The following is a 16452-nucleotide window of genomic DNA, read 5'->3' as shown; positions in this document are numbered from 1 at the left end:
ACTGACTGAGGTACAGTGGCCTGTTAGTAACAGCAGTCAGGACTAAAATTACATTTTGGCTGGCTGGTCGCCTGTGCTGATGTAGCTACTATGCTTTTATCCTTATCCCCAAGCAAACCTAGAGCCCGCTAGCAAACCTCAGCTCTGTCAAAAAAAAAAGGGAAAAAAACATAAAGAAGAAATCGTCCAATGAGAAAACGCCCTGTTGGCCCTACAGGCATCCCGTCATGCTCAACGCTTCAGCGCTACGTCAGCAGTGATACCGAAACATGGCGGTGTCCATAGCAAAGCGCCCGGCTGCAAATGCGTGTGTATTGATATTAACTTTTTTGATAACGTTAATATTTCATCGCTGTGACGCCGATATTGCCGCTGGTGCCTCAACGTCAGAAGAGACTCCTCACCGCCGATTTGAATACAAATACAGCTTCAAAGGACCGCACCTGTCTCAGTCCGATGGCAGCATTCCCTTTTGGCTGCACACTGGAAGTAAGTTTGTAGCGACCTGTCATCACACAGAGATGTTGTAACGTTGACAGTCAGGAAACTGTTCGTTCAACTTGTACTGCTGTCACAACATGGGACGAGCACAGATGAAGCCGTCGGTGTTAGCTTTTCGCCAGTTTGCGGCTGCTATTCATGTGTATTAGCCAGTGATGCTCAGAAGTGAGAGAGGCTCGGTGTTAAACTGCAACTGTGTTCATGAGAAATTGCATCAGGAGGTGCACAGAAAACAGCAAGCTAGCCTTCGTCATCCCAATAGCATGAAAACGGGTGATAAGCTGCCACACAGCAGAGGCCCAGCTGCTTGCTGCCAGAGCCTGTGGTACTGGAGTATTGAACTTTCCTTTATCTTTGGGCCTTTGGATTCTTGCAACACAAACGCATACAATTGCTGACATGGACATTCAATAACACCAGACTACACTGCATTACTTTGCAGTGAGCAATGCCCCAAGCATGACACAATTTGGTTACATCAGGTAGTTTTAAGCCAACAATGTAAATGAGAATTTTCTGTGACACCGAAAAAGCTCAAGAGAACATGCTAATACACTTTGTATGTGCAAGTCTGTGAGAAAAAGATCCTACCAAAGTTGCTAAATCAGTTACGTAGACAAGTGCAAAGATTAGAGAGTAGGCACACCCTTATTTTTAGCAGAATGCTGGCCTATAATCACAAATACTGCAAGTTAGCTAGGTTTTCACATAGGCTTTGGTGTAATTGTTGATCACTGGACACAAGTTATTCTCAATAAGTTGATTTTCTAATAAATTATACTTATCCTTATTACCTTTTTCTCATGGCACTGTTTAATGAAGCCTGCAGCCACACAGACATGGTGGATGGCTAATAGACTTATGTCTGCATGAATGCTTTGTTATGATGTTACTACTAAGCTATTGAGCTTTGTGACAACTGCAGTGTGGTACTTAAAGAGGAAAATGGTACATTGAATATTATTTTTTATAAACATTCATAGATAGGATGTTTATTTTAGATTAGCCGTTGCACATTACCTTTCCAAATCCCTCTTGTTAGACCTGAACACTCGCTGACATCCTGCTTGAAATTTCCTCTCTTCTATTCTCCTCTCTAGATGCCATTCCTAGTGCAGACCAGGTGCGCATTACGCCATCCCTCAGGAGTCAGAGGGGCTCTGTGTGGACAAAAAACGCAGTCACTTTTGAACACTGGGAGGCCGAGGTGACCTTCCGCGTTTCTGGAAGAGGGAGAATGGGAGCGGATGGTCTGGTAAGGAGGGGCTTTGGGGTGGATTCATGGTACAGTCAGAGAACACAATTTTCTGCAGTAGGTTGGATCATGTGACATACAATTTACCAATACACAGACTGTGATGTAAAGTAGACTCTACTTTCCATCACAGGTGTTTCACTAAGGCTCGACAGTAAGCATCCCAGAACCATATTTGCTCCGATCAGCAACACATTCACTCAGACATAACACAAACTCATCAATACACCTATACTACCCCACCGTTGGACCTACATTTTGGATTACTCCTAGCCGACCCCTTTGTTTGAAACAGCCCATTCAGGAATTCAGACACTAAACTGTACCAAGAAGCAAAGGCTAAAAGTGAAAAAGCCAGATCAGCAGCATGAAGAGCTGAGAATGGTGTATGACTACTTCCAGTCACCATAGCTATGCCATCATATGATATATAACTCCTGTCTCAGGCTGGGGACACACTACACAACTTTCAGGCCGATTATAACCACGATTTGGCATTCACAACAGTTTTTTTTTATCAGACCAAGTCTGCGCTAGTTTAGGGTAGTTGCAATGGACAGTCAGCAGAGGTGATCTTATAGTGTGTGAGGGTTAAGATCCCCATGTAGTTGGGACCATCACCATTATCACACTGGTCAATGACTCAAGTCTGAGACTGGCAGTGAGAGAGTGCAAGAGAAGGAAAAATACCCCACTTCCATGTTTGTTTTGATTCCATGTTGTAGTAGCACATGAGTTCATATTTCCAGGTTGCATGCCACTGGAGCTCTTAGAAGTTCTGTGTGTGATCCCCAAATCAAATGTGTCAAGTGTGTGCCTCTATGACGCAAGATGAAAAAATATCTGCAAATGGGAGTCATTTAAATGTATGTTGTCCAATATTTGTTTGTTTATTCCATCGTATACACAAATCCGGGGAAGTTGGCGGAAGTAAACAAGTCGCCATTACTGTGGTGGCATCTCCCTACTACACCCACGTAATAACACTGTTTTGTATGCAAACTTTCCTGAGGATTTTACTTATTTACCTTCTTTATACAACTTTGACCAAAAAAAACGATGTCCAGGAGATCAGTTAGGACCTGTGCTGTGTAGTGGCAAAACAGTAGTGGCAAACTTCAACTTTGGAAAAAAAACGTTGGAAAAAAAACGAATGCGAAATCCTCAAGCCTTTACTGAGCGTAGGCTGTTATGTTTTGCTAAAATCTGCTTTTGTGCTTTTCCTGGTGTTTGTCCTATATCATTCTGTTCTATGGCTGAATGTTGATCAGTTGGATCTAGTTAGGCTCATTTTCTATAAAGTCCTTTGAAACATGCATGTGATAAAGGGCTATAGAAATAAACAAACTTGAATTTGCATGCAGGATGTCCCTGTTTTAGATCGTACTCTCTGAACAGGTTTCCTGGCTATACAGAAGAACAAGACATTCACCAGCAGTGGATCAAAAACATTAACAGAAAGGACTTTGTTCCCAATAACCATGTTTTGAATGCAAGAAATCATGAAATGCAACTGTTTGTTGGTTGATAATGTTACGCTAGCAAAGTCTCAAGACTCTGATGGCTGTTACACAGCACTTAAACCATATGTCATGTAGCGGTCGGTCAAAAGTGGTCTTTTTTCTCCCAAGGCCGATGTCATGACAAATTTCTAACTAATATTTTAAAATTGAATAAGATCCACATCCACATAAGCTACCTTGATCCGTCAGTGGAGGCCACGATCCAACGATCCATGCTTTCACTTTCAGCAGTAGTGATTCCCTACGACTTTGCCACCGCAGCAATGGTGGCGTCACTAGAGGGAAAAACGCATAAATCCGTCGCCGGATTCGTGTACAGTGTGTCCCCAGCCTGAGTCCTGAGATAGAATTCCATACTTTAGGGGGCAACCACACTGATCCGGTGTGTCATTTCCACTGAGAGGTGTGGTCTGATGATGTGTCCGTATCCATCAGATGACAGACATTTAATTAATTTTTAATTTGTTACCAGCATTGTAGATGATCAAATGTTTTCAATAATGTATGTACCATTATTTTTCTGATCTAACAGGCTGTGTGGTTCACGTCTTTACAAGGCCTTGATGGTCCAGTCTACGGTGCAGCTGACAAATGGAATGGACTTGGAATTTTCTTTGACTCTTTTGACAACGATGGGAAGGTTGGTGTCGAGTCCGTGTTTCCAAGATTTTATGTACCTTAACTTTATTGGAAAGGTTCCATGAGTATATGTAACAAAATTAGTGTATAATGCCATTAGTGTTCCCACTCACGGAACTGTGCAAGAAGTTAAAAGAAAGCAATTTGATTTAAATATTGCTTTCTTTATGCTATGTAATAATTTAAGAAAACTAGGCATATGTTCAATGTGGCCTATTTAAAGGACCTATATGTAACAATGACACCCAGTGTTTAAAATGGGTACTGCAGTCCAAATTCAAAATATTGGAGAGAGTTGTCTCCCCCCGCCCCCTCCTCCCCAGACTCGAAGCTCACGCGGGTTGCCAGGTGAAAACAGAAAGAAAACAGACGCAGTTTCCATTTTCATAGATTGAAGAGCGTGAAGCTAATCAGTATGGTAGATAGTGGTAACATGGAAGACAGGACTCTGACTGCTGGAACTTCTGCACCAAAACAAAACAATAAGCCTATAACAGACGAGGCTAAAAGAGCTAAGAGGGAGAGGGAGGGGAGCGCGACACCCGGAGCTCCCGGGAGCCCCGCGGATCGTTCGGCCTGAAGTTCCCGTTCCCCGGCCCCCTGCGACACGGCAGACCGGAGACTCCGGTCAGGCTCCTGTACAGCTACTAAGCTACTAAGCTACAGTATGTAACCTAGCCTAGCAAATTAGCTTCACTTTGTCGGTACATAGCCAGCTGCCGACAGAGAGTGGGGGTACAGAAGGGAATGAAACTATCATAGTGACTTACATTTGTCAGCACACTTACAGTGTGTGTGCAGGTTGTAATCGCGTCGTTTAGTCCGCATTTGGCGTCTGGTTCCGACGTCCTGTGTCCGGTTCATGTGTCCTGCCTTCTGCCAGCTCGATCGGCCGTAATCGCCATATTTAATACAACTCCATACTCCGATTATGTTACTTGATTTGTGTTTAGTCAAGTTTGTTAGCGGTAGCATTTTCCATTAGCTGCAGCTTGCAGCATCAGAATAGTAAATGTTGGATAAGATATGTTCACAGTCTCCATCTTTCAAATACATCTCCAATATTTACCCGTATTTTACCACGGCTCTGGTCATGGAGCTTTTTCGAAAGAGGACGAGGCTTTTTAGGTCGGGTAGAATCCAACTCATTTGATCCAGTTCGTTTGCTTGTTTCCATGGCTGCAGTACGCTGTGTTTGCGTGCCAATTTGTTTCATATCTGGCAACCCGGGGTGTCGAAATGGGCAGTGGGCGGGATCACACAGGCCAAAACACAAACAGACGTTCCGCTCCGGAACGGAAATGTCAGAGGAGAACATACTGGCTGTAGCATTGTTGTCGGAGAAGCCAGTATTTCAACTTAGCATGTTTCCTTAATCTCTGATGAGATATCATGGTCATTTTATGATTTAGTACAGTAAATATATTACATATTGGTCCTTTAATGTCCAGTTTCATCAATAAAAGTGAAAGACTTGACGTAAAAGATGAACTGCGTAGTTTACACACATCCTATGTGTGGTGTCAGGTTTTCGTAAATTTCCTTTGGACATCCGAACAAGTCAGACTCCTGAAATCTTTAATAAATCCCAATTTTCATGTGTAAATGTCAGTATGAAAGAATTACGAAAAAATTTGTTTGTTTGAAGTTTGATAAATGAGGCCCATTGATTGGTAAAAATAGGTCTAACTAAATCTCTGTAGAGGCATACTGCTAATGCCATGGCGCTGCCATATTGATTCTCTCCTTCCTCTTCTTCTTTGGTGGCATCAATATCTTCCAAAGATCCTCTGCCACAGTGATAGCCCACACCAACACTAGGAAGGCTTCCGCTTTGGTAATTTTCAACTGGTGGAGTCAGGAGGCGCAAACAAGTGTGTCAAAAATGAGAATACATGCAAGCCAATCTATGCGCGGAATTTGATTCACAAATGCAGATTCAGCAATTTAAATTTCTGTTTTATACTCTGAAAAAGTTTGTAACTTTTGTGAAAGTCCCTTTTTTATGAAAACAAAACTTTTATTCACAGATATGTGTCTGTTTTTGTAAATGATGTTACATTTATTTGTATGACATTTTACAGAACATAATACTCTCATTTGTATTTGTATTTATCTCATTAGATTTGTCATTATTGAGACAAATTTCCTCCCCAAAAATTGCCTGTACAATGAATGTAGATGGCTTTGCTATTATAGTAGCAATTTGTCATTTAAATCTAACATACTCCATGAATTCTGTATTGGTATGTAATTAATTATTCCGTAGTTGTCTGTTTTATATTGTGCGGTTATGGAAAACAGATCTTGCATTACTGCTTTTTATTCGCCTTTTTATATCACATTTTAATATCAAAATACCTTGTTTGCACAGGTATAGGATTGATACTGTAGAATAAAACTGCCAAAAAGCAAAACCACTTGTGGTCTGACGTGAGACCAGGTTAGATGAGATAGATTTGGATTAACATGTTTTCTTGTTTTCTCGACTTCATTCCAGAAAAATAACCCAGCTATAATTGTTGTGGGAAACAATGGCAAACTTGTTTATGACCACCAAAAGTAAGTAAACATTTCTTTGCTGTTCTGATATGATCACCAACTCAAATTTTAACAATTTAAAGAAGATTAGGAAATATGATTACATTTGCTTGGAAAGTAAATAATCCTCTATCTTTCCTAATCTCCCCTGGGCCAGTGAAAGCTTTAAATCACTTTTTCAATGCCATTCCAGTGTGTCTTAGAATTCACACTGTTTTCCCTGTCACTACTGGAGTGTTTACAAAAACATGCAAAAAATACATTGGTATTGATGTTATTCACCCCTTTCATGAACTTCCTTCAGATTTGTGCCCACTTTTCCATAAATATTTATGTGTAGTATATGGTTGAAAATAATAGCTGTGATGTGTTTTGTCTAAAAACAATTTTTTAACCCAGTGATGGCACAACACAAGCCCTTGGAACGTGCTTAAGAGACTTCCGCAACAAACCGTACCCCGTCAGAGCCAAAATAACATACTACAAGAAGACATTGACGGTAGGAGATGCCATAAACACACACACACAACCACACACACACACACACACACACACACACACTCACATGAGCATCAAATAGAAGAGTTATTAGTTATTACCTGTCATTATGTGTCTAGTTTTGCTGTATGAATGGAATAATCAGTTCACCCAATAAGAAAAGCCAAAAGGTAACGCTTCCAGTACACTGAAAATTGGCAGTTTCTCAGCCAGTAGCTGCATAGTGTCCAAAGCTCTTGTGGAGACGACATTCTTAATTTTACATTACGTAACTTTTGATGGTCATTTTTGATGCCATTGTGTTGAACTGCAGCACCGTTCTCTCTTTCCTTTCAGGTGTTGATCAACAACGGTTTCACTCCAGACAAAGAGGACTACGAGTTCTGCACAAAGGTCGACAACATGATCATTCCCACAGAGGGCTTCTTTGGCATTTCAGCTGCCACCGGTGGTTTAGCAGGTATTTTTCTATTCCGTATGTTAAACACTTAGAATCTTATATGTCCATGTTTATTCAAAAAGTAAACTTTACTTTAAGTACTACTTCAGTTACTTCAAAAAGTAAGGTACTCTAAAATTAGTCTTGCTTTATCAAAGTGATAGGAGTCACCCTAATCCCTCTTGAAGCATCTAGCATTCAGGCTAGATGTCTAGGCTAAGCTGAAATGGATGTCATACAAATAATTCAGTGGAAAAAAGTATTTCGGAATAAGCATCAATTATGAAAACATCCTGATGGTTCACTTTAAAAATCAATAATCATCATAAAACGTGAACTGAAATACACTGATTTGTATTTTTTCTCATTTTCTAATGTAAAATTTCTTTTTTCCATCAGATGACCATGATGTTTTGTCATTCTTATTATTCAGACTAACAGAACCAGGCCAGCAACTGGTAACTATATTTCCTAAAGTTCCTAATACTTCCCAATCCTGCATGTGGCATTCATTTTTCTGTAGCTGTGTGTCTTTGTGTGCACATGCATGCATTGCACAATATAGCCTAAGCAGGGCCTCTATTGAGTTCAGAGTGGTTGTTTTGTTTCTCCCATTGAAGCCCCCACCTGAAGCCGAGATTCCCAAAGAAGAGAAGGACAAGTACCAGGAGGAATTTGAGAACTTCCAGCAAGAGCTCGACAAAAAGAAAGAGGAGTTCCAGAAAGAGCACCCGGACGTCCAAGGAGAACCAAGTTAGTTTTCTCAAAGCAAATGCACCCAATACATTTTGTGAAATAATGAATCTAAGTCTTTATTATCTGTGTTTTACATGATCTGAACCAAATTAAATCAAATTAAACTATTAGGGAAATGCAAACAATTTGAGAAGTATTTGTAATTCCATATTCTCCATTTCAATTTGCATTTTTATTTCCAAAACTTACATTTGCTATGCCTCGCATTAGGTAGATGGCAATGATGGTATGGTTGGTTGTCATATTGTGTATTTGAGTACATGTCAGGAGTTTTTTGCTAATGTGTGTATCCCCTTCAGTTGAGGACATATATGAGAGCGTGAATGACCGGGAGATCCGCCAGGTGTTTGAGGGCCAGAATCGAATCCACCTGGAGATCAAGCAGCTCCACCGCCAGCTCGCCATGATCCTGGACGAACAGCGGCGATATGTCTCTGTTATCACAGATGAGGTTGCCAAGAAAGGGACCCATGTTGAGTCAGGACAGGTAGGATGCACAACATCGCCAGGAAATGGGTATGCACAACGATGGGTATAGGGTTACATAATTTCCACTCTATATGCTTGATCTGTGTATTGCAAACATTTAGAAATGCCTGTTTCACTTTTCCAACACAAACAGAAATGCTGGTATCTAAAAGATGCCTTGTGACCAGTTTATTAATTTATGCAATTTGTAACACACCACTGGCAACTTGCTCAAACAATGGAACTGTTATTTCTCTGTATTCCTACTGAAGTCAACTTGTTCTTTATGGGAGTTATTTATTTACTTTATATTAATGTCAATACTGAAGCATTTAACCTCCAGTCAATCATGTTTCATTTCTCTTTTAGCCAGATACTGCCGGTCAACAGTTGGGCTCAGTCATTGCCACCCAGCAGGAGGTGCTTAGGAACCTGAACGAGTTGAAGTAAGTAACAACAGGGACAGTTGTTGATGTTTTGCCATTCTTAAAAACTAGCTGTTGTTTTTGCCACAAACATAAAAAGAGATCTGTGATACTCCAGAAAAACAAGGGAAATCCTGGCTGTTAAATCCCTCAAATCATATTTAATCTCACGATACAATGGCCCTAACGTCACAGGTGTCTGCCAGCCTGATAATCCAGCTGCAGTAACAGCTTCCTATGAAATCCCCCCCCATCCATACCCTGCTCAGTATGTCACCTAATGACCCCTCACTACACTCACATGCACGTGCACACACACACACACACACTAAATGGGATAATCATCATACTGCCTTGACCTTGGCGCTAAACCATTTTTACTCACAACTGTAGTTTGTTGTCTCTGCTTGTGGAATTGGCACGATAAAATAAAAAGATTAATGACATTTTAGAAGTTGCAAGCCAAGTCTGATGCAAACAAATGTCTTCCCTGCAGATATTTACAGTTTGGGTGTATTCTCACACAGTTTATCAGCAGGCTGTGATATATCTCTCTTTAGATGTCACAAAGCTATTTAAACCAAGCGAGAAACCTAAAGGGAGACTAAGTAAGAATGTCTCTGTTTTTGCAAAATATAATGTCACATAAGGTAGCATACGTGAGAGTAAGGATTATTTTATTCCTGCTACATAAGTATTATGTGATAGGTACATTAATATCCAGTTGTAATCTTCTTTTGAATCTTAAGTATAAAATATACGCTTTCTTACCTCTCTCAGTTGTCAGGCTATACAGATTTTTATGCTACACCATTTTAAGATAATACAGCTTAAGAGATTGTATGATGTGTGCCTCCCATGGCAAAGATCCAAGTGAATGCTTGATTTTGGTACTTATGTAAGCCTGATTAGGTGTACGAAATTTAATTTTATGATGTTTAGATCTTGTATTTTGTTATCCAATGTCAATAACATATTTGTACTTTTGTATTGCTTTGCCTAAGGTGCTTGTGGGCTTAGCCATTTTGATCACAGATTTAAAAAAATGACTTCTTCAAGACTCTTCTTGTAGGCTATGGGTGGATTTTAATCACTATTCTCCAAATGATGTTATGTTTGTGACACACATCCAACAATGATCAATCTCAGTATTACTAGCTTGTGAATTTTTCTGGCTTTTGTATTTAGCTCGGTTCTCTCTAACACCATTAATTTCAAGTCAAAGAGAAATCAAAGTCTGCTTGTATAATTGATCCTTCAATACTTTATCCCCTTTGAAAATCAATTGTATTTATAAACAAAGAAATCACATTCATTATTTGATAACTGCATATTTATCCGATCTGTATAGTTTGATTGTGTGCTTTAAATTAATTTTGACACACCATCTGCATAAAGAATTAATCAGAATCATAAGATATTAAAGATTTTATTTTATGTAACATTAATCTCTTAGTCTCGTGTATCATAAAAGAACCAAGCTGTTTGTATGCCCTAAATCCAACAGGACATTCATCCTCAAATGATTTTGCATATATGATTTTGTTTATTATATTGTTGACCCACAGCCTAAATGGGCATAGACTGTCAAATGCAAAAGTCTGCTCATTTTACCGTAAACTCTCATAAGACTTGTATGGTCAAATCCTATAGAGGGCAGGGAAAGGCAAAATTTCTATAATGATTCAATTTGAAGAAAGCACATTACCAAAATGGCAATTTTAAGATGAGGCGGTACAAGGGAGTAAGCTGATTAATAAATAAGTTCAGACCTAGCATAGAGCTGCAGCTGCTCTCTCAATGTGCTAATGTGAGGGATTGATCTGTATTATTTTGTAGATTAAGTACTCAGTTTATCCTGACCCTTCTTTTAAACACATAGTTTATGATAGGACGTCCTCTCAGAGTCTCTAAATTACTATATCCAAGGAGGGGTTTCTACCCATAAATGGGTCACTTGTTGTGGATGAAGATTAGATGTAGGGTTTAATAAATGCTCACTTACTTTCTCAAGGGAGATTTTTTTTTTCCTCGCTGAGAAACAAATTAGAATTTGTTTATATGTTATATGTTCCCTGTCCATCTTTTAGACCCTAGCCATGTGGCCAAGCAAGAAAAGGCCACATCTTAGCACCATTTTGTCCTTATCAGATTAGTAGTCTTTAAATACATCTGTCATACACAGCCAGAACATGGTTTTCCTCTGATTGCTTTCTTGTCACAATTCCCCCCCAAGGACTTCCTACTTATGGCACTGGAATTCCTTTCATTTGTCCAGTCACTTTTTTCTTGATGATCATCTTAGACATGTTTAAGATGATAAGAGAAATTTCTTGGTCCTGCCTCATCAGTAATAATACATCTTAAGAAATATGATCCAGCATTATTAATCAAAAAGGTTTGAAGTCTTCATTCTCTTTTGAGACTTGTGTACACTGTCTTAACTTTCTTTACTCGGGAAAGTGAAAGTAAAGATTTAATGTCAGAAACTGTCTTCACTTACAGAATTCACATCCCTTGATTGAGTTCATAGTCATGACAGTCAACAGTCAAATATTGAAAGGCTATTCAGTGGTCCTCAGAAGTGGTGTAACAGTTAAAATGTGAACTTTTTTGTTTACTAGTAGTTTTTCTTCTATGTTTGTACTTTGTACTTCACCTTCGCTTCACACTGGACTATCACTATTGTTCATATACTGTATGTTTTGGAGCATTTGCCACAGATAATGGATTTAAGAAGTCCCAAAAGCTCCAGCTATGATCCCCGTTATGGATGAATATTGTGTAGAAATGTTTTACACCAGTATCAGTAACGCAAAGAAAAGCAATGGGAGACATAAAGAGAAGTCAAACAAAGCTAGAGGGGTTTCCCCTGCTGGACGCTAGACTAATGCAAGGGGGAACTTTGTTTATGGCTAATTGCTCCCCATCCCACCACCCTCTATACTTCTATACGACCCTCTATACGTGTTCCTCTATTGCCCTTTCTATATGGATTTTCAAGAAAATGAATGCTGTGAAATATATCCTGCAGCCTGATATTAGCATCTTAAGCTAACTTTTAAACAGAAAATTTTTATGGATGAGGATAGAGATTTCCTGTTTATATCGCTATTACAAGTCTTGGGAATGTTTGTAGTCCATTTACAGTTTGGAAGTGCCAGAGTTATCAGTCAAATATACCCAGACTATCATTGGATTATGGCATTTAAAGTTAATGGCAGTGTCATTTGCACAATTATCAATGTTGATGTCAATTTATCAATCAATAGTTATATGCAAATCTGCAGACCAAGGAGGCCTAGAAGAACCAGGTCACATTCCCTCTTATGCAGTTCAATGGACTATCTGGCTTTGCCTCCAGTCTGAGGCATTATCCTTTATTTTACCACCAGTTGCTTGTTATGAATCTCATTTACATAAAATTCTTAGTATATTTGATATTGCTCCATACCTAGAAACAAAACTTTCTTATGGGGGGTGGAAGAAGTGAATCTTGGGATTTGAAGATCTTGAATGACTCGTACATAGGAAATCCACCTTTGTTACACTTTTTGGTAATGACATTCATTTTTGAAACGCATACAGCCTATTAACTTCACACTGTCATAAGAACTGCATAATACAGTTGCAGTGAGCAAATGTATCATTGTTTCCAGTTTTCATCTACTTTTTCCCTAATAAGCATTTTTGTGTTGTCTTGGGCATCATAACTAAACTGCTGTGGATTGCATATTCCAAATCGTGTTCTTCTGTGGTCTGTTTCTTAAGGCCTATTTATAATCTGTAGTAAGAACATGTTTTTAGAGGGGATTAATTTAGCAATCATGACCTCTTTTATCAGATGGTAATTTTCTGTTTTTCAAAGTTTGAGAATATATAGCCTCTAGTGAATAGGGATTAAAAGATTAATTTTGGACAATTTAAAGTACTGCAACACAGCAAATTTACATCATATTTCTCAACATGGATTCGCTCAGATTTATTGGATAGTGAAAAAACAAACACATTGACTGTATTGCTGAGATATTGATTTGATATTAATAGGCTATTGCACTAGAAAGATAGATTTTTATTTGAGTCATTTGGGAGATCACCTCCACTTTTCCTTATCTGGTTTTATACCATGCTTCTAAGTAGCTCTCCTGCCTGTGAATGGTTGGAGAGCAATTTCATCACTTCTGGGCTTTTCTTAGTGTATCTGACTGCTCTTTTGCTCCGTTTGTCTCCACAGAAACTCCTTCTATGACTCACTGAAGCAGATAGGCGCAGCCCAGCACCAGGGCAATGCAGTGGGCATGGGAACATATGAGACCATTCAGCACTTCAACGACATCAAGGAACATCTGCACCTAGTCAAAAGGGATGTGGAGCACCTGGTCCAGCGTTCTCCGGTATGGATCAGACTTAAGATTAATTTAGGAAACACAACAGACTATCTCCATTTGGCCTCCACGCCTCACAAAGACACCATGGGAAAATATTAATGCTATTGTTTTATAGTTTAATTTTTTGCTCTCTCCTGTGTATTTTGCATGAAGAACCCCGCTGAGAAGCTTGTGAAATGCCCCGAGCTGCCTCCCATGCCTTCCTGTTTATCCACCGTCCATTTTGCAGTCTTCGTGGTTGTCCAATCAGTCCTGTTCTTCTGCTACATCATGTACAAGTAAGTCGTTATTGTCATTTGTATTTGGCTGTACTTTTAGATTTGAGTGACTCTTTGTAATGTTTTGTTTCTTTTTTTCTTTTTCCTTTCCCTTATTTAGAAGTCAACAAGAAGCAGCAGCAAAGAAGTTCTTTTGATGAAACGCATTTATAAATTTCAAGTGTGTAAATGAGGGAATGTCCATTTCGGTAATTTTTGGTTTGATTATTTTGTTTTCAAATTGTAAATTATTGTGTTTGAAAATTTAGATTTTGTTTAAGAAGTTTTTTTTAATTACAGAGTTTTAATTTGATCTGTTATACAAGGTGTGTATGAATGCTTGTCCAAAGTGTGAGACATATTGTTCTCGATTTCCAACATGATGTAAAATTATCAATACAGTATTTTTTGTCAGATCTTTAGATTTTGTGTTCTACAGCTGAATTATGGCACAGTCCAATTCCATAAAACACACCACTCTATTTGAGTTTGAAAAAAACCTGTGGTTTGAAATGTGCAATTTTGTATAAATGCTGAACTATGTTGATGACAACTCAGAGCAGATGTCTGGTGCGTCTATCTGTCTTGAATGATTGAAACATGTCAGAATCTGACATGTTCTCTTTCTTCCCAAGCAATTTACATAAACAGAAAATACAAATCACTTGGTAGTGTCTGCTTATTGTTTTATCATGTCAAACATGACATGCCCCACGCAAAATACATCTACTGTTACGATAAGTCTTCTATTCATTTCAACACGCTCACGTGATCAGATAAATTCACCTAAGCGTCTCCAGTGCTTCAAAGCAAATTTGCCTTTTGGTTGAAGTAATTTAGATAAATGTTCAACCTAGTTAAGTAGACGTTGATGCTAACAGGTTATATACAGTGTGGAGCCAAAGCCTGGAGTTGCAAGCAGTACTTTTGAAACTGGAGACTGGAGCCGTAAAATGATGTCAAGGAAAGTTATTGAGGTTAGTGGAGTTCCAGAGGCAAGTAATGATAATATACAGTATATCAGGTCAAATGTGGAATGAAGGTCAAAACATCACCACATTACAGGATTAAATATTGATGGGAGTACCGAAAGTCAGATAACATAGGCTACACCAAAGAGGTTAATGTAAGTAGTTAATGTATTTAGAATATATATTGGACTACATAAAACACATTTCTCTTATTATCCCTCCTGGCAGATGTCTGTATTGACAAAGTATTGGTGAAAGTGAAAATCTGTTTGGTTCTGGGTTGTTGGGATTAGTGGGCAATCAGTAATCAATTCTATGACGTTTCCTTAAAAGATTATTATGCTCTGTTGAAAATGTGTGTTCTGTGATCTGAATATGCCTCTCCAGAGCTGTGACTTTTAACCCCCTATACTTTTGGGTCCAACCCCCATCACCATCTCTCCTAATCCTGCCATAATATATACAGATACTGACATTATCCCCATTGAGCCTGCTAGTATAGATGATTTATGGTATAAATGACTGACAAAGAATGAAAAAATGGCATGCAAACTCTTGGCTGACAATTAGTGGGATGAAAGTGTGCTACATGTTTTATGCACTGTCAACCCCCCCCCCACCCCCCACCCCTACACACACACACGCACCGCCCAGCTACTCACATAATCTGCTATATATTGTGCTGTAGTGTACTTGCTGTCTTTCTCTCTCAGACTTTTCTCTGTATCTCTCACTCTGAGCACAAAGATTAGAGTGTTGCATATCTAGCTGCCATGCTCAAGAATGAATCAATTAGCGTGCATGATTTACCTTGAGAGATCTGTGTATGCTTCATTCCCTCCCATATTCAAGAGTACGCCACCAAGACAAAGCTGCAGTAGGCAAGATTTTTATGTAAAAGTACATCAGTCTTTTCAGCTTAAATCCCAAAGTGGGGCTGCAGTAAAGAAGAGCGTCCTATCCCCCCTAGCTTAAATGCTGTAGATTCGCCCTATCCTGATGTCAGGTATGGTCACTGGAGGGAAACATCTCTGTCCACAGGACAGAGCAATTCTTGTGATAGGCCTAGCAGGCCTGCATGACTCAGTTCACTTCATTATGGTTTGGATCAGCACTGCAGGAAGTTCACAGTCTCTATTACTGTTCCACCACAGAACTTCACAACAAAATGTTAGAGTGGCTTTTTATTAAGTTTTTATCTAAAGGTTTTAACATTAAAGTGTACAGAAGAGGATTAAAATTTGAGTTCTGAGATTAATCTCAGACTTCTGAGAATAGTCAGAATTCTGAGATTAAATTCAGAATTCTAAGTCATAATTCTGAGATTCTGAGATTTAAATCATAATTCTTAGATTCTGAGAATAAAGTCAGAATTCTGAGGTTAATTGCATAACTCAAATATATGTATATTTTTTAGTCCTCTTCTGCAAAAGTGAAATAGAACTGGAACCAATAATATATCTGAATTGTACCTGGCTGCCCAAGGCAGGTTACCTTGGGCATTGTATATCTTAATTGCATGAACTTCTGATTGTATCAACAAACACATCCTAAAATATCCCCGCAATGTCTCTGCTTCTTCACAGCGACTCTCCATTCTCCTATAGCCTCAGCTCATTCGATTTTATGTCTTTCCTATTGGCTCAACAATGCTACAACAATGAACTGGACAGTGAGGGACTCAGTGAATCATGTGTGCCCGTGTCCTTTTTGTCCTAGACCTTTTCAGATTGAAATATTGTGATAGAGTTAAAGAGTCATTGCTAACACTGATCACCTGTGGAGCTATAA

General features: G+C 39.0%; 1 protein-coding gene across 1 annotated transcript; it reads left to right on the top strand.

Annotated features, from left to right (window-relative positions):
* Positions 1-262: 262 nt before the first annotated feature.
* lman1 (lectin, mannose-binding, 1) lies at positions 263-14349 on the top strand. The gene is made up of 13 exons (XM_071914454.2): positions 263-489; positions 1602-1756; positions 3812-3919; positions 6419-6480; positions 6859-6958; positions 7294-7417; positions 7796-7854; positions 8017-8149; positions 8452-8639; positions 8990-9066; positions 13280-13439; positions 13587-13711; positions 13812-14349. The coding sequence occupies exons 1-13, from the start codon at positions 270-272 to the stop codon at positions 13846-13848; spliced, it is 1548 nt and encodes a 515-aa protein (XP_071770555.1). The 5' UTR covers positions 263-269; the 3' UTR covers positions 13849-14349.
* Positions 14350-16452: the final 2103 nt, after the last annotated feature.

This window comes from Centroberyx gerrardi, chromosome 2 (genome assembly GCF_048128805.1).
Source record: "Centroberyx gerrardi isolate f3 chromosome 2, fCenGer3.hap1.cur.20231027, whole genome shotgun sequence".
NCBI classification, from domain to species: domain Eukaryota; kingdom Metazoa; phylum Chordata; class Actinopteri; order Beryciformes; family Berycidae; genus Centroberyx; species Centroberyx gerrardi.
This window is presented reverse-complemented; position numbering and strand designations above follow the sequence as displayed.

Bases quoted from the DNA above. Each gene is read 5' to 3' on its own strand.
- lman1 (XM_071914454.2), top strand. From the start codon at position 270: ATGGCGGTGTCCATAGCAAAGCGCCCGGCTGCAAATGCGTGTGTATTG. The intron at 9,067-13,279 runs GTAAGTAACAAC...TTGTCTCCACAG, and splicing joins AGGAACCTGAACGAGTTGAA to AAACTCCTTCTATGACTCAC. The intron at 13,712-13,811 runs GTAAGTCGTTAT...TCCCTTATTTAG, and splicing joins TTCTGCTACATCATGTACAA to AAGTCAACAAGAAGCAGCAG.